Raw genomic sequence first — 23,692 nt, 5'->3', positions numbered from 1 at the left:
AAATCTTCCTTTTTTTTTCAGAGCCTATTCATCTTATTCTTAACGCAAGTTTTCTAACTTGAATGTCGAGGCTTCTAGGCTCATTCGCTTCAATACAGATCGTTTCAAAGCAGCTTCACAGAGATAACAGGAAAATGATTCAATGATGCAAACAGAGTTCATTTCAGCTGTACAGTATGGCAAGCCGTTTTAGCTTAAATTGTACCCAGCGTTACTCGTCCTAATCGCATTTTTACTAGTAAGGATTCAATTAGAGAGCTCTACAATTCAATTCTTACTAGTAGCAATTACAATTAGAGAGCTCTCTTATTCAATTATTACTAGTAACAATTCCAATTAGAGAGCTCTACAATTATACACATCTTTAATTGTTTTTTTTTACTAGTAAGAATTTAATTAGAGAGCTCTCTAATTGTAATTGCTACTAGTAAGAATTGAATTGTAGCGCTCCGTAATTAAAAATGAATGGAAGTCAATGGAGACATATGACTAGTAAAAATTCATTTGTAGAGCTCTCTAATTGTAATTTTTACTAGTAACTGAATTAGAGAGCTCTCTAATTGTAATTGCTACTAGTAAGAATTGAATTGTAGAGCTCTCAAATTTAATTCTTACTAGTAAAAATGCAATTACGACGAGTAACGCTGGGTACAATTTAAGCTAAAACGGCTTGCCATAGTACAGCAGCTCTAAAAGAAAATAGTGTCATTATTCAGTATTTATTTCATCATGGCTGAAAAACTTTAAAATCACTGATTTGTTGCTATTCTTCATTCATGTTCATGTAAATTCTGCAATAAAACTGGGTCTATTTATACTAGTTTTAAAGAGACACCAGTTATGATGTAGGCAGGGGGGGAGGGGGTACTTATGAAATTTATTATTTTCATATTGTAGGGCTGATTTCAGAGAGAAACTTCTGACATCATTTACTCACCCTCATGACATTTCTGATTTCTGTCCCACCACTGCAAGTCCATTCCACCAAAACTTTGATGCTTCATAAAGAGATTGTAAAAGTAATCCATATGAACTGAGCAGTTTAATAAGTTTAAGCTGTTTAAGTCCTCTGAAGAGTCATGTTCGCTTTATATGATGAACAAATTTAATTTAGACTTTTATTCACAGACAAACACTGGTCAACACACATTCATACAAGCACATCAAATAAGGAAAACCGAAGCTCAAACATGTTGGCTCAGGTTCAGTCAATTATGAAGCTTGAAGGATTTGGTGGAATAGACTCTCAAAGGATTTCACAGGTTTCATTAACAAGATCTTCATTTGTGTTTTGAAGACGAAAGTCTTACAGGTTTGGAAATACATGAGGGTGAGCAAATGACTGGGTGAACTAAACCTTTAAATCAGGGGTGTCCAAACTGGGTCCTGGAGAGCCACTGTCCTGCAGAGTTCAGCTTAAACCTGCCTTCACACATCTGTCTGGAAGTTTCTAGTATGCCCAGTAAGACCTTGATCAGCTGGTTTAATTGGGGTTCGAGCTAAACATTGGGCCTCCATAAGCAGGACTGAAAACCCATGCTTTAACCCTCTGAGGTCGGCAAACGCCGGCGCGTTTTGCTCAATTTTTTTCACATACCAGCAAAATAGACTTAAAATACTCCGTCATTTATGGTCATACAGACTTAAGAAATATGAAAAAATAAACTGTTAAATGTCTACTTTTTTATGTGTCCACTTACAAGCGAAAAAACTTTGTGTTTTTGTAAAATAAAGAAAATAAACAGGGTGTGCTTTCTGCCTGTCCGTCTCCGTGAACTTTTTTTTTGGAGCACGTCTCTAAACTTAAACAAAACTCAGAGAATACTATTCACCCAGGCATGAGCAATATATCTTTATAATCATTCAAGTGTGTACTTTTAAATTATCTAATTCAAAACTAAATCAAATATTATCTGTTTATGTAATCTGTATGAAAAGAGAGATGTCAGTCACTCTCATTTCAGCTTAAGTTTAATGTGATCCCGCTGGATTTTTGTTTTAGATTCCGTCACTCACAGTTGAAGAGTACCTATGATAAAAATTACAGACTTCTGGAAAACCTGCAAAATCGGCAGTGTATCAAATACATGTTCTCCCCACTGTAGGTCCACTGATATCAAATGCTGTGAAACATCAAAACTCAGTAAAAAAGTCCATCAATGAATTCTGTAATTTATGAAAGAACAATGTTGAACTATAGAACATGTCTTAAATATGGAGGAACATGAAAAGATGATAAACAGCAACACATGAAAAAAAAAAAGTCCTTAGACATGACCCCGGTGAGAGGTTGGGTTTCTATTTAAGCTTTTGGAGAACTTTAAAATAAAATTATTTTTTAAAATAAAAAATAAATAAAAAATCCCAAATGGAAGCTGAACAAACCCAATTCCTAATGACAAAACAACACTTATTTTCACAGAGCCATCAAAACTTGTGCATCAGGAAAAGCTATAAAGGGTTTAACGTTTCCTCATACAAAGCCAACACTGAAATCTACTGTCCACGAAGACACTTCCAACTCTTAATGGATGCTTTTTGGCTTTTCCCCTGCCTTAAATCTGAACTCAGAAATGCATGAGCAAAGTGTGAAACATGTCGCACTCTGGGCGAACTCTCTCGTCTGCTGGTGTTTTCTGAAGTGCCTACAAAAGAGCGTCAAGCTTCATTAAAGGGCTTTGTGCATGCTTTACATGACAGCCTGAATAAACACAAAAATGTGTTTTAGGTTTGCATCAGCAGGCAGCTCCAGCTCTGCCGAGAGACATCAGGAAAGCCTGCGGATGCGAGGAAGGTCCCAGATGCTCGAGTCCTGCCGCTCAGTGGTCAGAACGAGCCTGGCATTCGCTGCTCGACCCACACATAATCATCATTTTGGGATTTGATGTGGCAAGATGAACCTAGTGCTTCTGCATCTCAGAAATAGTTTTATCTCCATGTGATGAATCTGAATAGTGTGGTTCGTAATGACTGGAAATGGACTCCAGGAAAGGACACATCAGGACATCTGCTGATACACAGGAGTTAAAATTAGATGCAATACATTTGTTCGCTTCAATTCACTTCAGTGCAGGAAAATAATGTTTCCCATTCTCTACGCTCCCAACTCAAGCTTTTGATGTTTTTGGCATTTACATTTGTTCATCCATGTTCTCGATACTCTCTTCCACCATCACTGCTCGGATAATCAAAGCATTAAAGTAGTTTAGTACAACTCATGCACTATACTCCAGGTCTTCCAAAGTCACGTTTCATCCGAGAAACAGAACAAACCCAAGCGGTCCAAACACGTGCACATTCAGCAGGACTACAACACAAACGTAGACAGAGCAAACCAATCTAACATCAGCAACAGTTGGAGGTCTGAATCACCACAGTACATATTTAGCAAATTGTCCAGAGTTTTAAAGCCAAGGGTAATTTTGGGTCATTTATTCTTTATTCCCAAAGTGGACGAGTACCTGCCAACCTGACCCACGGGAAGAGCAAGAAGAAACCTTTAAATACTCTTACTGGAAAAGCAGGAGAACAGAAGTGCAGTCTTGTCTGAAGACACTGCATGCGGACTGAAAACTAGACCACTACTTCAGTTTCATCCATATATGTGACCCTGGATCAGAAAAAACAGACACAAGTCTCACGGGTATATTTGTGGCAATAGCCAACAATACATTGTATGGGTCAAAATTAGCGATTTTTCTTTTATGCCAAAAATCATTAGGATATTAAGTAAAGATCATGTTCCATGAAGATATTTTGTAAGTTTCCTACCGTAAATATATAAATCATTTATTTTTGTGAGTGAATGCAGCACAATCGCGAACATAAATGGACAACTTTAAAGGAGATTTTCTCAATGTTCTGATTTTTTTTGCACCCTCAGATTCCAGATTTTCTAATAGTTGTATCTCGACCAAATAGTGTCCTATCCTAACAATTCAGCTTTCCTATGATGTATAAATCTCAATTTAAAAAAATTGACCCATGTGACTAGTTTTGTGGTCCAGGGTCACATATGAGAAGTGCATCATTATACAGTTATTATACCTGGAAACTGTAATCATTTACAAATGTAAGCTTTTCTAAAGATGCAGATTTTTTTTTTTTTTTTATCTATACACAGTTTTATCTATATAACAGTTTAGTGGCAAATTAAAGTGATAATGTCAATATATAATGCAATGCATACGAGTTATAGGATTTTCTTTTTGTAATACAGCTATGTCATAATTATTCAACCCCTATTAAACTTTGCCGTTTTAAAGTCACTTATTTGTATGGTATGGTACAAAATTGTGTTAAAACAATTAAGCCTTTGGAAACTCTATAACAAAACTGAATTAGCTCGCGCTGTTACGCAAACATACATTTAACCCGTGCATGTGCTAAAGTTGAGAAGCAAATATGGCCAAGTCAAAAGAGCTCTCACAAAAACTACAGAGAACAAATTGTTTTATTGCATTAGAAAGTCTATGGCTACAAGAAGATTCCCCAAACACTAAGCGTTTCTAGAGACACAATTGGCAGCCTTATTCATTATTCATAAAACCATTAGAGGTTTTGAAGAAAAAGCATGATATCTTTAAGGGGAATAAAATGTTTGATCAGAGCAACTGAGAAAAACACTCAATTCACTGCCAAAGACTTGCAAGATTGACCTGATCAAAGGAGGAAAAAAACATTTCAATGCAGTGTAAGAACAACACTCTTCATGTTGCTTTCATAATTTGTTGTTTATGAAAGCAGCTGGCTTCGCTTCAGAAGGCCTTTATTAACCCCCTGAAGCCGAATGGATGGATGCACTTATTTTGGGGCTTCAAAATCTCAGTTACCATTCACTCCCATTATAAAGCTGGGAAGAGCAGGATATTTTTTAATATGACTCCGATTTTGTTTGGCTGAAAGAAGTCGTCATGTACACCTGGAATGGCTTGAGCTTGAGGGAATTATAGGATAATTAAAATTTTTGGGTAAACTATCCCTGATGATGACATTTATATATTTGTATGTGTGGATTAAGTGTCCAGTGCTTCTTGGGGCCACTGTACACAAATATAATAAAGTATATACACTACTGATTTATTGTTTGTTTTTTAAAGTCGTCTCTTCTGCTCAGCAATGCTGCAATCATTTGATCCAAAATACAGTAAAACAGTAATATATTGTGAAATATTAGTGCAATTTACAATTTCTATGTGAATATATTTTAAAGTGTAATTATTCCTGTGATCAAAGCTGAATTTTCAGCATCATTACTCCAGTCTTCAGTGTCACATGATCCTTCAGAAATCATTCTAATATGCTGATTTGATGCTCAAGAAACATTTCTGATTATTGAAAACACTTTTTTAGGAGTCTTTTCTAATCATATAAATATCTAAATTTAATGCATTTTTGCTGAATAAAAGTATTAATTTCTTACTGATCCCAAATTCCTGATACAAACGTGCATCTTTAATGTATCTTAGGCTGAGTTTACATTAAAGGAGATCGGATCATAAGCCAATCAGGACACAGTGCGTTTACACCTGTCCACATCAAGTGGCTTTTGTGTCTGGAAAACAGATCGGATCGTGCAAAAAAAAAAAAGGACGGCTCCGGTGCACAGTCGACCTGAAGTGGTGGGTTTCATTTTAAAAACAGTTTTCAGTTGGGGGACATTTTACAAATCTCGCAAATGAGGAGGATGAAGTACTAATAATGTGCAAGTAATTAATAATTAACAAGAACTAATAATGTGGGGAAACACTATTTCGATAGTCCACTTTAGACATTCTACTTACTATAAGTAACTTTGCAGCAACATGTCGACTAACTCAAGAGTATCAGTAGACTGTCTGCTCAATATCTGCTAACACTTTATTTTGTTGGTCCCCCAGCATATATTCTACTGACTAGGGTGACCAGACGTCCCGAAATCTAAGCTGTTGTCCCGAATCCCGAATCCGGCTCTAATTGTCCCGAAAATTATACTAAAGCAAATTATTGAGTAGTTATTGTCTGATAAAACATAAAAAACTGTCCGTGGAGGTTGAGTCGTCCTGCGGCCCCCGCTGGCTCCTCATTGGCTGCAGCATCTTTTTTTCTTTTTTTAAGTTCTACAAAGATACCATAGGCGCGAATTTAAATGCATTGATAAGCGAGCGCAAGTTGCCGCAGCCGCGAGTACAGTGAATGTGCAGCCAGTCGTAAAGGAGTGACTGATTGGTCGCGGCACTGTGTACAAAAAAAATACTTCGGCCTAATGTCTGATGTCGGGTTACACAAAGCAAATCATCTACACAATTATTTAGTTTTCTTATTTAATGACCGACAATTTAGCCGTAATAATAATTTTGGCATAAGGCTTATTAGCGTTAGGCTATAGCCTGAAATGTCTGATTTACGCACTGTTACAACAGTCTTTTTTTATTTTTTATTTCACAATGACATTTGAGTTCATGATTTTAATGCTGTTTTTCTGTGGCAGACTAAAGACTAATGACAGACTGTTGATCTTTGAATAAAAATATGTTTGGTTCAGGTTTGAAATTAATTATCTTTTATTATAGGCTATGTAGCCTAATTTCATAGTAGGCCTACCCCAAAACCTCCCCAAACGCCGTCCTGTCCCGAATTTCAGCCAATCTCATCTGGTCACCCTACTACTGACTATAAGTAACTTGTTGACTACAAGTCAACTTATTCTACTAACCCGAACCCTAACACCTAACCATAACCTAACAGTCAACTGACTACAGTCTACTAATAATCTAATGAGAGTTAGTTGACATGTAGTTGCAAAGTTACTTATAGTTAGTAGAATGTCTAAAGTGGACTATCAAAATAAAGTAGAACCTAATGTGGACAGATGCCGTAATGGAAACGGTACAGAGAAACGTATGGGTCCGAGAACGTTGCCAGCTGTGCTGGGAAAAATGTGCGTTCTTTACAGAAAATAAATGGTTCTGCAACTTTGGGGTGCGAAGGCAAACATTTCAGTATATTAGCTCTCAGTTCCAGAGAGAGGAGGGGGATAATGACAGGGGACCACCTGTGAATGCAGACAAGATGGCTGGATTGCGTTTACATTACACTGATAACATCCCGATCAGAAGCGTGTTTACACTTGTCTTTTCAATGTGTATGTGGACAACATCCAGATCGCATGTTAATGCCAAGAGTAAGCGCAGCCTTAGGTAATACGTCCACTCACAAACACATTTTTGCTGTCAGAGTGGGACCAGCAACAGCCACAGATTAGAGAGTATTCAAAGACTATCGTGGCTTGGAAATGCCCATATTACCGACTGTGTGAGAGCCAAAAAAGACAATTGCGCACCACGTATTTGAGGAGCTCAAAGGCATTTGAGGACAGACACTCTGAAACACTCACATACCTTGAAATAAGATGAAACATTTGAATTCACATTCAAAGAAAGCAGAAAAATAAATCTGTATTGAAATATATGTTTCAATGCCAGTTAATTTATCTCGTTTCCCACGTTAGAACATAAAATCCAAAATCAACCTCAATGAGGCTTTTTATGACCAGCCGTAATGATAAAAACTAAATATGTAAATAATTTAGTTCTGGGACATACTGTACAGCAATAAACCACAGTCTGAAAACTGAACGACTAAAAGCATAAATCTTCTCATATTCACTGACACTTGCAGAAGTTCCTCTCCAGATCCTTTAGTACATGATGTATCACAGATCTGAAAGGCCATTTTTAGACAATCATTCGGAACTTCATGCTACTTTTCGCTTGATAACTGTCAGCGTTTGTGCATGTCAGAAGATTTTACAGTCACTCCGAGCGGCTCAGACACGCAGAAACATCAAATCATCTCAGCACAGCAACAAATGTCAGGACTGGATATTTCTCACGTTTTTTACCCATAGGTCTTCACAAATCACGGTTGTGACATTCAGAACTGATTTGAGATGAACTGAACTATGAACTGAAGTAGCAAACAATGCAGAATTGAAATTTAAACTTAATGAAGTGGAATTAAAAATGGAATGACGTTCAGAGAATTTAATTTAATTTATAGCATATACACATTTAATCAATTTCACCACTGTGGAAAGTGCTCATATTAGCTCTAATTTAGCTGTCAATATGCTTTGCTTTATTTATGCAAAATCATCATTTGGTACGCTTTATACGCCATTTTCCTCATGGGGAGCAAAAAAATGTCCCCTCAAGATCAACAAATTCTGGTATTACCATCCTTGTGGGGACATTTTGTTAGCACCTGACCCCTCAAACACACACACACACACACACACACACACACACCAGAGGAAACTGGCTGCTTTACACAGACAAAGAGAATGAGACAGATGATACTGAATATTATTTCAACTATTCCATGGAGTTGTCCAGGAACACAGAGATCAATCTGAAAAATCCAGCTCTGGATCCAGGAATAACAGGGCGCTCATCTGCTGTCACAGTCTCGGCTTCTGTAAGATCATCTGCTCAGTGACTGCATGAAGCTGAAGCTGCGTCTCTACTGTGACAGAATAACACAACTAGACTCTTACCATTTCTGCAGAAATCTCCTCAACACCACACATGATTTGAGGTTCAAATCAATTTAATTATATTTGGTTGACTGAATTTTAGTTTTATTATGAATAGGCACGTTTTAGATGATAAAAAAAAAAAAGCACGTATTCCGGAAAATACGGTAATTGATCATTTTGATTTGTGAACTAACCCTTTAAATACAGCAGAACACATTAAAGGCCTGTTCACAGCAAGAACGAACTATAAAGATAAGTACAGTATAATGATAACCGTGTTAGCTTCCACACCAACACACAATAATGTTCTGTTTATTGTCAGCATGCACTATATTTTTGTTTTCTGCTGATTTAAATGCTCGAGCTCTTTAAAGCAGGATGGATTCTGATTGGCTGGCAATGTTTTTATTGTTCACTGTTTTAACGGTGTCGTTATCGTTATAGTTGTGGTGTGGACTCTGCTATTCTTTCAAATTTGGAACAATTTTTTTAACTAAATCCTTAATGTTATTAATACAGATATCGTCCTTGGTGTGAACGGGCCTTGACAGTTCTTGTTATTCAGTCAAAAAAGTAACTTATGGTTCATTAAAAAAGACATGAGACAAGAAACTCGAGGTTATGGTAAGGGGTGCGACACTTCCCAAACACGCTCGAAGCCTTTGACCAATCACAACACACTGGTCCAGCCGACCAATCAGAGCACAGTGTGCTTTTTGGAAGGAGGGGCTTCATAGAGACAGGAACTTAACAGAACGTTACTGACAGACTGGGGAAAAGAGGTGCAGCAACAATCTAAAATATGTGAAAAATAATGTGTTTTTAGAACATTCAAGAATGAAAAACTTCTAGTAGAGCCCAACATCTGAGGTAATTCGAGCTCAACAGCTGTCCACAAAAAGATGTAGATGTTCAAGATCGGCTAACAGAGCCAAATGACTGGAAAATCATAATGTAATGCATGTATGAATTGCACTTTCAAGAGCATTTTGAGCATTTCACTAGTTCAGTGGGACTACACACTAGTGGTGTAACGATACCCTCATGTCACGATTTTATACGCGTCACGATACTGAACTCACGATATGATATTATTGTGATACTGCAAGACATTATATAAAAGGTCAACAAAAAATGTACTGTTAATTAAAATGGTAAATTTGGTATTACATTGGGGGTGTAAATGAATAGGCTTGGACTCGGTGCTGGAAACCCAATGCACAGGAAAAATGATGACATCAGAATAAAAATATTCATGATTCTGAAGCTGAAAATACAGAATTATTTTAGACGAATGCCTGCACTATCAACAACTAGATATATTTAAAATAAATGTAGCCACTTTTTACTGGTAACTGGTAAATTTTCCACCATTGCATTATTATACATTATATTCAACATTATATATAGTAGTTTAATGTAGTACTTGACACTAAAACTCCACAAACAGTAATTTTCATTTCGGGTGAACTTTGGCCACATCTGTGTGTGTGTTACATAACTGTGTAAAGCATCTAGATTTGAACAAATCTCAAGTATAAACAGTGGTTTTAATGATGCGTCGCTGAGCAAACACCACTAAAGACCAAAAGGCATGTTGATTGCAGAAATGACTGCCACTGGTGTGTGATGTGTTGGGCTGGGGGGCAGATTCATTTGGCCACCGTTATCACAGACATCAGTAGCCTGACCATAGTTCAGGTTTTACTCAGTGCAGCTAATAGCCTTTTTTTTTAGCAACTTTTCTGTTCAATGCCATTATCTGTGCACATCCGGCTGACTCATGCCCACCCTGCTCAAACACACACACACACACAGGTGCTTTAACAAACTTTGACGTCAATGGAAACGTGACTGATGTTTATGTTTAAAGATTTGCCCTGCATCTATGCATGGATGAATCTCTTGATAAAATTTCCACCATCAGCACCAGCTCGCCGAGACCTGACACACTCGGGTCACACACCTTCAAAAACTCAGGGTCAGTACAAATGTTTTAAAATAAATTACATTAGTAAGGATGCATTAAATTGATCAAAAGTGACACTAAAGACATTTATAAATTATATAAATGATTTCCATTTCAAATACATGCTGTTCTTTTGAATTTTTTTGTCAGGTATCCTGACATTTTTTTTTAAAATAAATCACAATTTCCATAAAAATATGAAGCAGCACAACCATTTGCAACACTGATAATAAGAAATGTTTCTTGAAACACTGCTGTAACTCTGACCTCTCAGGCAGGATTTGTTAACACTCTTTTCCATCAAAGACATTTGATTGATGGGCAACTAGAAATGTCAGACAGAGTGAAAAAGAAAGTTTTCTGATCATTCCACTGCAAAACAAGATGTGAAGTAACCATTAGGCTGTTTTCACACGTCAACCGTTTGGTTGATGTAAAAGTTGCTTTCTGTCTGACGTAATTTGAAACAAAATGAGGCCAAAATGAAGTTCATTTGGAGTTAGTTTCGGAAGTTCGAAATGGGACATTATGGAAAAGTTTGCTCCGGCTGGTAAACACCTTTGCAATTCTACTGGTCCTTGGCGATTGCGTAAAAGGTAGGTGCGTCTCTGAAGCTCCTCCTTCTTTGACATGGAGATCTTCAGTGTTCAGTGTTTATAACATCATCTACACGTAAATTGGTTTAATTTGAATTTGAACAAAAATAATGATTATCCATTGGCTTACAGCTAGTTGGTCAGTTGGTCTAAAGTTAAATGGCACAATTTATTTTTTGTTAAAGTCCAAATATTATTTTGTAAACTGTCAAAAAGCAGAAAAATGTCTGCATCACAGTTCTTAAACACTTGAACACGGGGCCTAAAACTAACTTTAAGTCACACCTGCCAATGGCCTGTTTTTGCAGTTACGACACCAAAATTTTAGATACCAGTGAAATTTCACAATTCTCTCTTCCAATTTCAATACCACAGCTAAAACTACTAGCCTAACTAATATAAATTTAAAACATTATTAAAGACAAGTAAACAGAATAAAATAAATCACAAAAAATCAAATTACAAGTACAATGGCACAATTACATACAATAGAACAAAGATATAAATGAAACAAACAGTGCTTTTCAGGTCGGTTATTCAGGTAGGTCTATATTCAGTCAAGAACAGCGAGTGATTTTTTCGTGTTTGATAAAGATTAAAAACACAGACAGCAGCAGGAATATTAGGCTGTTGTCACTTTAGGACATAATGCACGGATCCAATATGCTGATACTGTACACATGCGTTTTCTTTCTTAACTATTTACGTTCACTTAAGACATGATCAATTATGTCTTCTAGGATACTCACAGAGACATTTCTTGGCATAATTTTGTGTGAATTTTTCCATACAAGCGCAAGAAGATATGAAAGAGAACTCAATTTAGTATTCGTGCGCTGTCTGAGACATGGCTTTCTGGGAGCGCACGGATGTTTAAACTGCGTGTGAGTAACGAATTGAGTTCCATTTTGCATCTTCTTGAGCTTGAACATGTAAATTGCCAAGGCTTAAACTTTCGTGACGATGCAGCACTGTCCCAAGTGCCGTTCATGTTTGTTCATATTCATCTTCTCAAAAATGTTATGGGCCAACTGGCGATCGACACTGTTTCATATACTCGTCAATGCCAATTTTTACTTGCATTTGGTGCTTGGCGAGTGTTAATAGGCCCTGTTTGAACGTAATCAGTACTGGTCAATCTCTAATTCATGACATCCCCAAGAGCCTTGATTTCCCATCGGGTTCTTACCTGAACAGTGGAGCTGATCTCAGCTGCAAAGCCTCCGGTCACTGGAGCTTCATGACTGACGAGCAGCCGGCCCGTCTTCACCACCGACTGGAAGGAAAGAGAACATGAGCTGAAACACATCTGAAGTCAGAAATCACCCAAAGAGCTTTTATAACAGCACACAAGTACATCAAGTCTATTTTTAATTTAAAAATACATGAAGTGTTTGTGTTCAGGCAAAAGGGTTGGCTCCATATTACTATTTCAGCTCACGAAATAGTAAAATCTAAACCAAAATCTAAATGTGAAATCAAAAATTGCAATAAGTTTTATTAGCAAATCAGGCATAGATGCATTTTTAAACCCCTAAATCTTAACGTCGCTTTCACGTTTCACAGCATTCTGCCTGAATTCTGCTGAATTGCAGCATGTTGTAGCAAGGTACCAAATTTACAAAACATTGGTTACTCAAGCCCACAGTATTCTTCGTCCATCTGCGTTCCACAACGTCATTCATCAGTGCTGCCCTCTGACATCTGGTAGAGTATAAAAAGCATTTATACCATACATGTGTTTAACTTGTCCAAACGCGATTTGAAAGTTCTGCGGACACGACATGCATGCATGAGACGGAGCGAAACGCAGAAAATGAAGTATACCCGGGCCTTTACAATTGTTTGTTTGTTGTTTTGTAACAGTACAGTACAACCTGATCGGGCAACCAGTGGAGGATATTCAAATCAGAACACTAAACCTTCCTGTCTGAGGACTCTGGAAATGTTGCAAACCTTACATTGCTTGCATGAGCACTGAATCTCAATGAATTTGAACACGTGGACACTGCATTTATTAATTAGCGCAGACTGACAACACCATTTGCTGCAGATTATTCAATGTCAGTGGTCATTATGACTTCAGTCAAACAGTCTATGTTAGCCTGATAAAAATAAACAGCAGATCACATCTGCAAAGCTCCGACTCAACATCTGCAGGACTCCTCAGACTCTACGAGGTACAAAACTGACAAATCTTGCCGCAAAACCAGTTCTTCAAAAGGAGAAAAACAGGTGCAAAACAGCAGATCACAAGAGCACTCGCGTCCTTGGCTGGTGGTCAGGCAGTTCCTGCGGAAAGATTTTGGTTTGTTCTGTAATCTGTGTAATTATATAAAAGTCTTGATCTTACTTGAGATAAAAAAGGACATAAATGTTTGGCGTTTCATAGCTGCGCATCTGCTGAGAAGAACGTGAGGTCACGCCAATTCCTTCAATGTTTGAGCAATGTGGGCCAAATGTAATAATTAAAATGTTAATTTCAGTCTTCAAACAGATTGGTATGCATTCGATTATTTCAGCACTCGAGTGGCCAAACTGGTCATACATTACCATTTCACTAAGAAAACATCTTGAACCTCATGAACTCAGGCAAATCCACTGACTAGATCTTCTGTTAAAACTCTCATAATAACAATGACAAGTTGCAAATTAAACACTTTCCCGGTAGATTTATAAACTGAAGAATTACTCACAGAAGTAGATTATATGTGGCCAGAAACTAGTTTCTCAGATCTTGCAGTTTTAACCCTAGAATGCATAAAGGGGGTCAAATTGACCCGGAATGCTGTGATTTTTTACAAACATTTTATCAATGAAACATTTATTTATTTGATATTCCATGAATACTTAAGCAACAACAAAAACAACATTTTGAGGGTGAAATTACACCCTCATCAGTGTATTTTTCATATTTCTTTCTTTCTTTTTTTTTCCTCTGGTATCACTACCCCAAGTATGCATAAAGGCAGTCAAATTGACCCATTTTCACTTCCTATGAAATTTAACTTAACAGTATTTTTGGATACATTTTTTGTCAATAACACATACTTTACTATTTCAGATGCAGTAGATCAGGGTTCACCAATCTCGGTCCTGGAGGGCCGCTGTCCTGCAGAGTTTAGCTCCAACCCCAATTAAACACACCTGAACCAGCTAATCAAGGTCTCACTAGGCATACTAGAAACTTTCAAACAGGTGTGTTGGAGCTAAACTCTGCAGGGACAGCGGCCCTCCAGGACCGAGATTGGTGAACCCTGCAGTAGATGAGCAGAGAAAGGCCAGACTAGAGGTTCAGACTAGAATATGCTCTACTGTAGATCCAAATTAGTTTAGAGTTTGTATAGAAAAGGTACTGCATTTTAAAAAGAATACATTAACAATCAATTAGTTCCAAAAATAAATACAAAATCTGTCCTAATTGAAAGAAAACAAGTTGACAAAAAAATTTGAATCCAATATTTGCTGATAATATAACACAATGAGAGACTTATAAGCTTTTTTTTGTAGGCCAGTCATTTTTGTAAAAGTGTAAAAAGGTGTTTGTGGGGGGGGGGGGGGGGATAAAAAATAAAAAAACATTTTTTTTTTTTTTTTATCTGAGTGAAGTCAGTAAGTTTTAGTCTAATGTGATAACATTAACATTTTCGGGTAAAACATAAGTGATAAGCATGTCCAATTGCATCCGCATAGATAAACTGCTCTCACATAAAGTGATACATGATTTGACTTGACTTTGGACATGACAGTTAAATGAAGAATAACAATAATTCCACACCTCATAACCAAGCTGGTGAAACGCCAGAGACGTCGAGTCACTGTAACTGCTTCTGATGCCTCAGATACCAGCGGACTGAGACGGGCACAGCGGGAGAATCTTGAGGTTGTGTGTTAGCAAGGGTGTGAGATTTCGATAAGACAGCAAGTATGCAAGGGTGTGACGGAAGGCATTTTCTTATGGCCGTCCCACAGCGGTCAGAGCGCCCAGAGACACTGCAGCGCGACCAGCCAGAGACGTGTATAATCAGTGATGCTGTCTACACTAGATAGGTGTTTACCGGCAGTAAACTGATGCTTCGTTACATTTCTGACACAAAGGAGAAATAGATTTGCATTGGTCGCTTTGTCGTGTCCGGTGTAGAGTCAGTCATTTTTAAATGTTTTTGAAACCGGTCTCTTATGCTCATCAAGGCTACATTATATCAAATATATAGTAAAACAGCAATACTGTGAAATTTCATTACAAATTTCTATTTGAATACATGTTAAAATGTCATTCAATGTTACCCTGAATGTTGAACTGACTGAAATAAGTTTAAGCACTAAAATTACTGAAAATAAATAACTTAAACTGAGCTACAAATAAATTGAACCTAAACAGAGTTAATAAAAAAAAAAACTAATAAAAATGATATATTAAATTACAAAAAAAGCATTCAAAATAAAAACTGTAATAATATATAAATACTGAAATGACACTTGATTTTGCAACTCAGACCAACAAAGTTTTAAATATTACTTTTAGTCAGTTTTTAAAACTGTTTTTAGTTTCTCATTTTCCTTCAGTTTATGAAAATGATATACAATCATTTTAGTCTTAGAATAGCTTAAAATTCTCCATGCGGTTACGCTACAGGCTTCAGACATTATTCAGACACGTGTACATCATGAAACTAACAAGACTTACGTTACATTTTTCAACATGTATAAAATAAAGGAGGTTTCTGGGCAGCTTTGGGAATCAAGACACTTGCTATTAATTAAACTCTCTTATTATGTTGGATTGGACCCTAGAATATTTTCAACCCCCAACTGGTGGTCCATCAAGAAGGAAAAAAAAAAAGGTCAAAATCCATAATGAAGGTTCACCAGGCAGGACAAGACGAAATGTAGCTTCAGATACAGCACTCGCCGGCATTAGCCCTTGAGTTAATGCGAAAAACTATCCAAATAAAGCTTACGAGTTACGTAAAAGTGATGTGGCACTAGCTAACCCGGTCATCCCACCCAGCAACATCAGGGAAAATCCTGAAGAGTCACAGCACATACCACAGATAGTTCAGACGCAAACAACCCTCGACTGTTAGTACTGTCTCACGGGAGAGAACGTCACTTCGCTGGAGCGAGTCTTGGCCTGGTTGTTTTCCAGAAATACCACAGTGACGTACTGAAAAGGCTAATGACAAATTACACCATTAATGGATGACTGAGGTTGAATGCTATAATGATGAGGCCGTGTTGTGACTCGTGACACAGCCGCTTTTCCTATGCAATGGTGTTAGCCAATCACGACAGGGGTATTGATTCAGATGGCAAAAAAAAGAAAATAGCTGAAATTATACCGTAAGTGGACTTGAGGGGATCCAGATAAAAGTGAGTTGTGACATTTAAATGTAGCGTAAGAGTGCAAATACTTCTCAGGGACACTGCAGATGCCACGGCGCTAACAGACACCAGATAACAGCCACACAACACCCATTCATATTCAATGGGGTCATTTAAAAAATATGCATGTACACTACCGGTGAAAAGTTTCTTGTGCTCACCAATGCTGCATTTTGGTATCCCACTGCCAGCTGTCTAATTCAGTTCTAGCTCACACAAACAGAGCGTCAAAACAGCCTTCAATTGACCAGTAGAAACACAAACACGGGCCGAAAATGAAGTCATCCTATTTTGTCTTTATGAGGTTCCAGTGGCATTCTAAAACACATGTCTCTGTCTTCATGAACTGAACAGACAGCTTAATGAGAAGCTAATGTGTTGACATTAACTACGGCCTGCGGCTCGGATGACGCTTTTATTGTCCAGTGTGTCGTGCCTATGTATCCCGGACAGATGAGTGTTTCTCATTGCCTCTGGGGTTCAGAACGGCGTCTCCTGCTATAAAGGGCAGAGCTGGTGGTCAGCGCTGTCATCCAAATGCTTATTTACAGCTGACCTCTCAACGCCAGCAGTTCAACACAAAGACTCACTGACTGACCCAAGATGAACAGAGAGAGGAGGCTTTTCTTGGACGCATACTCTCTTTATATCTCTCTCACATACTCACACACACAGGGAAAATGCACCAGTCGTTCACTTTCTGTGAGACTTTTTAAAGCAGTGAGTCAGAGTATCTGAGTCCTGGTGATGTTTTTCTTGGTAGTGTCTTAGTGGGGCTTTACAGTTCATGGTGATCCTAAAAAAGGACTGTCAAAATACAAATTGGATGGTTTAATGTATAATATAAAAAAATGTATGGCAGCCATACAATAAAATAAAACTATAGCAAATCTGAATGAATGATTGAATGAAATAAAATAAAATAAGAATTTATGAAACGTATTGTAGAACTGAAGTTCGGCCAAGCAAAATTGACATCTTCGCCCATTATTTAAATATTAAAAATGTGTTAAAGATTTAGTAAGCATATTGCGTAGTTGTGCTTGGAGTCGATTGTTTTATTTGTGATAACGCAATGAAACATGACAAATTGTGCAGACATAATTTTTTACTATAACTATAAACACATGCCAATGCAAGAGAAAACCAATGGAATATTAATAACTGATCATGTTGTAGTCAATGTATCCTTTTCCTGTTAGCTTTTTGTTTTTCGAGTTCACCCTGATCGAGTTCACAGCTGCTGCACTGACGAGAATGTCTCCCAAGCGTTGTAGGTGTTGTGTGGCTGGATGTATTAATCCACATAGCTCTCTCTATTTACTCCCGAAATCTGAGGCAGCCGCTGAAGACGAGGTGGAATTATTTTGTTTTTAAAGAAAATGCTCCCTCAACTCTACCCAAATTCGTTTATGCACTTGCGCACTTCTTATAACTTACTGTGTTTACTCAGCTCTTACGGTGGTTTTCTGAAGTAAAACTGGCGCTTCATCTTTTGTGTGATGTACAATAAACTTTATTAAACTCATCATGTATATGTTTGATCATCATTCGGACCTGGTCCGAAACAGCAGACTTGTAGGCTATTGATAATGGATACATACAAGCAGATGACAAATACGTTATAACCGTAATTAAACTACTAAACTATACCTGTTCCATCTCTATACAGCACTCTGACTCTGTAGGCATTATTGTCCGACTCCGGGTTGAAATGAACACCGTTACTGAGAGTTTCTGATATTATCATCATTCCGTGAGATGAAATTGTCCTGAGAGACTGAGCGCGAGCTCATGAAGCTCCGCCCCCTGGGCCGTGCAGCAGCAGCTCATTTGCATTTAAAGGGCACACACTAAAACAGCACGTTTTTCTGAGCCCCAAAAAATGACAATTTAAACATGCTGTAAAAAATGATCTGTTGGGTATTTTGAGCTGAAACTTCACATACACACTCTGGGGACATCAGAGACTTATTTTACATCTTGTGAAAAGGGGCATAATACGGGACCTTTAAAATAGCTCATATTTTGATGGTTAAACTGAACTTGTAGGGTCATTAAAAACAAATATCCCCTCCGGACATCACTTTTAGCCACTGCTGTAAAAACAGATAATACGAAGTTGAAAATTACCTCCAAAAATTCTAAATGGATGTTATTCTGGAACTGTTTTTGGATGCCCTACATTGTTCTGCGTCCTGAAGCAAAAGCAGTCGAGAACCGCTGCTTTAACAGCCTTTCATCATCTTCGTCTCCTAAATGGGCTCAGAAACAATGCATAATGACTGCAGTCTCAAATATAGGCAGCTGCACAATAGCCATACAATAACCCGAAATAATTACGTTACTAGGGGAGAAAAAAATTACACACAACATCTGAGGTCTTTATGTCAAAGCCTTGGCGTAACAGAGGTCTCTTCCCACGCAAGGGATCATAATGATGATGATGATGATGATGATGAAATGGCTTTTATTAGCAGTGCGTTTGAAAAGTATCAATGCTTTCAGAAACATTCGTGGATATTACACAGCTACGGAAATAATCTTGTGCGGAGCGACAAACAGGAGACATTAAAAGCTACAGAAAGACTGAAGAGTCACCATTTGACAATCATACACGTTTTTTGTTTTATTTCTGCTACTGTACTCTGTCATTTTTGTTTAGCATATTAAAAGTCAACATGAAATGGCATTCAACTATAATTGGTAACACTTAACGGTAACACTATTTTACAGTGTCTTTGTTGCATATGTTACATGTACTTACCATAGTAATAACAATAAATTATGCATAATTACATGCAACTAACCCTCATCCAAATCCTAACCCTACCCTAACCCCATAGTAAATACATGAAGTTAATTTATATTACTAAGTACTTACATGTATAATTACATCGTAACAATGACATCTTAAAATAAAGTGTAACCCACTTTACAATAAAGGTACCATTTGTTAACACTGGTTAATGCATTAACTAAGGGTACATTTACACGACAACGATATGCTTAAAATGTTGAAGTTTTTCCTTTGAGTTTTCCGAGTACAGACGACACTTCATACTTTGCACGTGACGTCACAAGTACTGGCTGGCAGGCAAGAACGTCGTTCTCCAGCAACGAAACCCAGTAAACTAATCAAGGATCTTGCCAGGACGTCGCCAGTTTTACTATACAAAAGTTGGTGTTTTGAGGTGTAAACGACATGCCAGATAGTTGTTGTGCGATTGGTTGCACTAACTGCAGATGAGATAAGCAGCCTTCACAGTATACACGCCTGTGCAGTGATCATTCCATCACTCCATCAAAGGTAATTTCAACATTTGTTTGAATACAATGGGTGTATGATCATGTAATTAATCGTGTCTTTAAGTTAGCCTGTAGTTTCGTCAATCAACACCACCAGCTGGTTCGGCGAGTCAGCTGTTTGTGTTATGAGTCTAAGCTAGGCTAACTGTGCGTTCACACCGCCGCCGGCGAGAGCGGCAAAATTCATTGAAAATGAATGACTTCCGGGCACTTTGACGCTCTCGCCGGTGGCGGTGTGAACGCACAGTAACAGCTGTCGGTCTTTTACTAACAACAACAAAAGTGTGTGATAGGTTGTTTTGAGGTTTGTGATATCTATGGTTTTCAATGAGAACCAGAGATGACCCAACAGTGGAGCTAGATCATTTACGGAGGAATTATTACTGCTCGATTATCTTAAAAAACCTTGTCTGCTTTACACAATTTAGCTACCTTGGAGTTAATCCTAGTCCACAGTTATGCAGCTAGCTCACTAACAGACTTGATAGCTACTAGAAAGACCTGGAACTACAGGACTCTACGTTGAAAATACCCATTTGTTGCCCGCCAGGTATCCATGGTAGTCATGTGACTGCAAAGTATGAATTGTCAAAACGATCCCCATTCACACGGATCCGCGAAAACGACTACAAATGCTGTATTCTGCGGCCAGGCCATTAGATGGAGATGAAACACTATAGACTGAACACGTAATACACATGTGCATGACATCATCGTTAATACAAACTGTGTGTGATTTATAGCAAGCAGAATACAACGGTCTCTTGTGCACACAAGTGTCATCATGAGAATGCTGGAAAAAACTAAACTCAGAGTCAATTCAGAATCACTGGAAAGAATTGCGATGCATCCGAGAATTTTTTTGTGCCTAGTAAAAAAACTTCCATTATAGAATTAGAGAATTCAACTTGATGTGTCTGTATATCAGCGGTTATACAATGGTCCACCCATCAGATTAGGTCTGAACTATATGTTCAATAAACATGTAAATGCTGTGAACGGGAATGAAGGACAGATACTGATCTGAGCGGATGTTGAAGGGAAGGGTTAACGCCGTCTCTGCCCTGTGCTCTCTGTCCCGCGGTGGCGACGGTGGCGGATGCTTTACTGCGTATTGTACAGCAGGGCTGTGATTAGGACGGAGGGAAAGATCCTGTTTACTACTGTTCCCATACACACCCTGCATAATGAGCCCTGCACTGCACAATCCTGCAACCCTCCTGTTGTCTTGGGGTCAATTTCGTGAATATTTGTCATTTATGGTCATGAATGTGCATGTGCATGTGCAAGTTTTGACACCTACATGTGTTTTAGAAAAGATGTTTCTTACAACTTTTGGGCTGGGGACATAATGACCTGCCCAATGGTTTCCATGTAATTTGCCAAAATAAATCAAAATTAAAAATCAATTAAAAAAAAACTTGTCAAACATTAAAATATTAAATGCATGAGAACTTGTTAAATTGAAGACTCGTCTTCTGAATCAAAAGGAACATTGTTTATTTTGTGAATGTGCAGCTAATTTTGAACAATATGTGGGCCAAACTGACCACTTAACACATTAGAAATAACCCATCAGAAATAAATGGGAATTATTACATTTTATATTTCTTCTAGTGATGGGCAAAGATTAAATCGCATCCAAAACAAAAGTATGTGTTTATATAATATATGTGTGTGTGCACTGTGTATAATTATTTTTGTATATATAAATACATACACATGCATGAATGTATACATTTAAGAAAAATGTGTTATTTATATATAATATAAATTATGTATAAATATTATACATCTATATATACATACATATATACACATGCATATATACACATGCAAATATTTATTAAATATATACACATGCATGTGTGTGTATTTATATTTACAAAAATAATTATACACAGTGCGCACACACATATATTATGTGTAAAAAAAACTTTTATTTTGGATTTATTTTGGACACATTTCTCCCATCTCTGACAAGCTACAATAGAGGTTTTCTGTAATTCCGTGAATCTTTATAGTGTTTTTCATGGTGTCGTTTTTTGCCAAATTGCATGTTCAATTTGATCCGCAACACAAACATACCATTTTTAGGTTTCATTTGTTATAAAAAGTAGGCAACTACTTGATTAGTCCTGCCTCTTAGTCCTCAGCTGCACTTGTTCTATATATGGCGAAAGCAGGATAAAAATAGCACAACTTTCACAGTTCTGACTAACTAAATATGTAGTCTATTAAGACATTACAGGAAGAGAACATTTACACATCCTGCGCACAATATGGATGTGCCACTACTGTGGAGTGTTTCTTTTGTTGTTTTGTAAATGGTTTGTGAACCTTTAATCAGAGGCCACCACATGGACATAACTCACAAACACCATGAGATCTCCATGACAAATTGGCTTCAGACACAGCCTGAATTCTTAATCGGTGTTTTAACGAGTTAGAGCGCTATTAGCACGCATGGGAAACCGGAGGCCGGAGAGTAATTCATGCACACGCATATCAGAGCGACAGGCCTTCAGCCAACATGAAGCCCGGACGCCAGGGGAGACCTCAGACTGAAATAGCTCCAAACAACCCATAAAGCCCAATTAAACCCGATTCAGCCAACTCAGGCAGGCCTGACGTGACCTGCCTTTATCCCTCAAAACAGGCCACCACCCAAGGGCAACAGAAAGATCACACACACTATGCACACACCTTTACAGTGCTATAAAGTGCTGGAATCCAAAAGTACAAGGGCAAACAAACCGCTTCAAGGAGAATGCGCAAGGCATTTCAATAAATAGGTAAAACATTTATTTAATCCTATATTTATTTGGTAAATTTAAGTTTACACACACATATTGGGACTGGAACAAGTCATTGCAGGAAAATAAAAAATGTAAGGAAATAAACCACATGACTATCAGTAGCACCGAGTCAAAATTGCATTATAGAGAGAAAAAAACTCCACATAATAACATGTTTTAATTAAGTAACCCAAGCAAACAGGACTTTCACTTCCCATCATGCTTTGCACAGGGTTGAATTGGAAAAGTAAATGTTGAAAGTGTTATTTTATGATTTTTTTTTAGCAAGATTAGAAAACCATTACAGCCAATAATTCCATGCACATTTTTCAATAGAACATAACTAGCTAAGAAATATCCAAATGCACAAGAACAACCACCAATACTTGCATTTCAGAGGACTTTTGTGTGTGTCCGTGTTGGAGAGTTTGACATTATAAACCACCTTCTACTTTTAAATCTATGGAAAAAGAGTATCCTTTTAGTTTCACGGAGGAAAGGAAGGGATGTTTTTTTCACATAAAATTGACATCAGGGTGAGTAAAGATTCTATTAACAGTTTCCTTTTGTGAGTGCCATCAGCTCAGTGTCTCTGTGTGGAAGGTTAATTTGCGGTGATTCTGCACGTTATTAACACATAAGTTAATCTGCTGGTGTGAAACTGGAGACATCAGTCATTCTCAGTTTCAAACTGTAAAACATACTTTTATTGGAGCAGCAAAACATCTCTTAAAGGCTTTGAGAGTGGCCCTGTGGGACACTTTTAGCTCTGGAGCCTGCGTGACCTGGACTTCAAATCACAGAGCCACATGATTACACCAGAGCAGAGCCAACCCAGGCCTCACTCCACTAACCATAACTAACTTCAGTTCACTCAGGAGACCAAAGCCTCCACTCAATTACATAATGCTGCCAGTGGACGAGGAGCAGCTCGTTTCTCTATGAAAATCCTGCTGTGCAATCAATATCCAGCATTCTGTGCAAGATATTTTGAAGAGCTTTGAGGTCCAAACAGATTAGATCCCACAGACTATTAATGTATTAGAGAAAAAGATACTTTCGTGTCATACAAGTTTGAAATGAAAGAATGATTCATTTTTGGCTGAACTATCCCTTT

At 37.7% G+C, this 23,692-nt stretch overlaps 1 protein-coding gene across 1 annotated transcript in view; it reads right to left on the bottom strand.

Moving 5' to 3' along the window:
• The window catches only part of bckdhb (branched chain keto acid dehydrogenase E1 subunit beta), an 85,948-nt gene that overhangs the window by 3,427 nt on the left and 58,829 nt on the right, over positions 1-23,692 (bottom strand). Inside the window, exon 9 of the mRNA XM_084088910.1 lies at positions 12,273-12,359. Within this exon, the coding sequence (XP_083945036.1) occupies positions 12,273-12,359 (87 nt within the window). The remainder of the gene's footprint in view (positions 1-12,272; positions 12,360-23,692) is intronic.

Source organism: Abramis brama (genome assembly GCF_963993115.1).
Source record: "Abramis brama genome assembly, chromosome: 17".
Classification (NCBI taxonomy): Eukaryota; Metazoa; Chordata; class Actinopteri; order Cypriniformes; family Leuciscidae; genus Abramis; species Abramis brama.
Note: the sequence above shows the minus strand (reverse complement) of the source record. Positions and strands in the feature narration are given on the sequence as shown.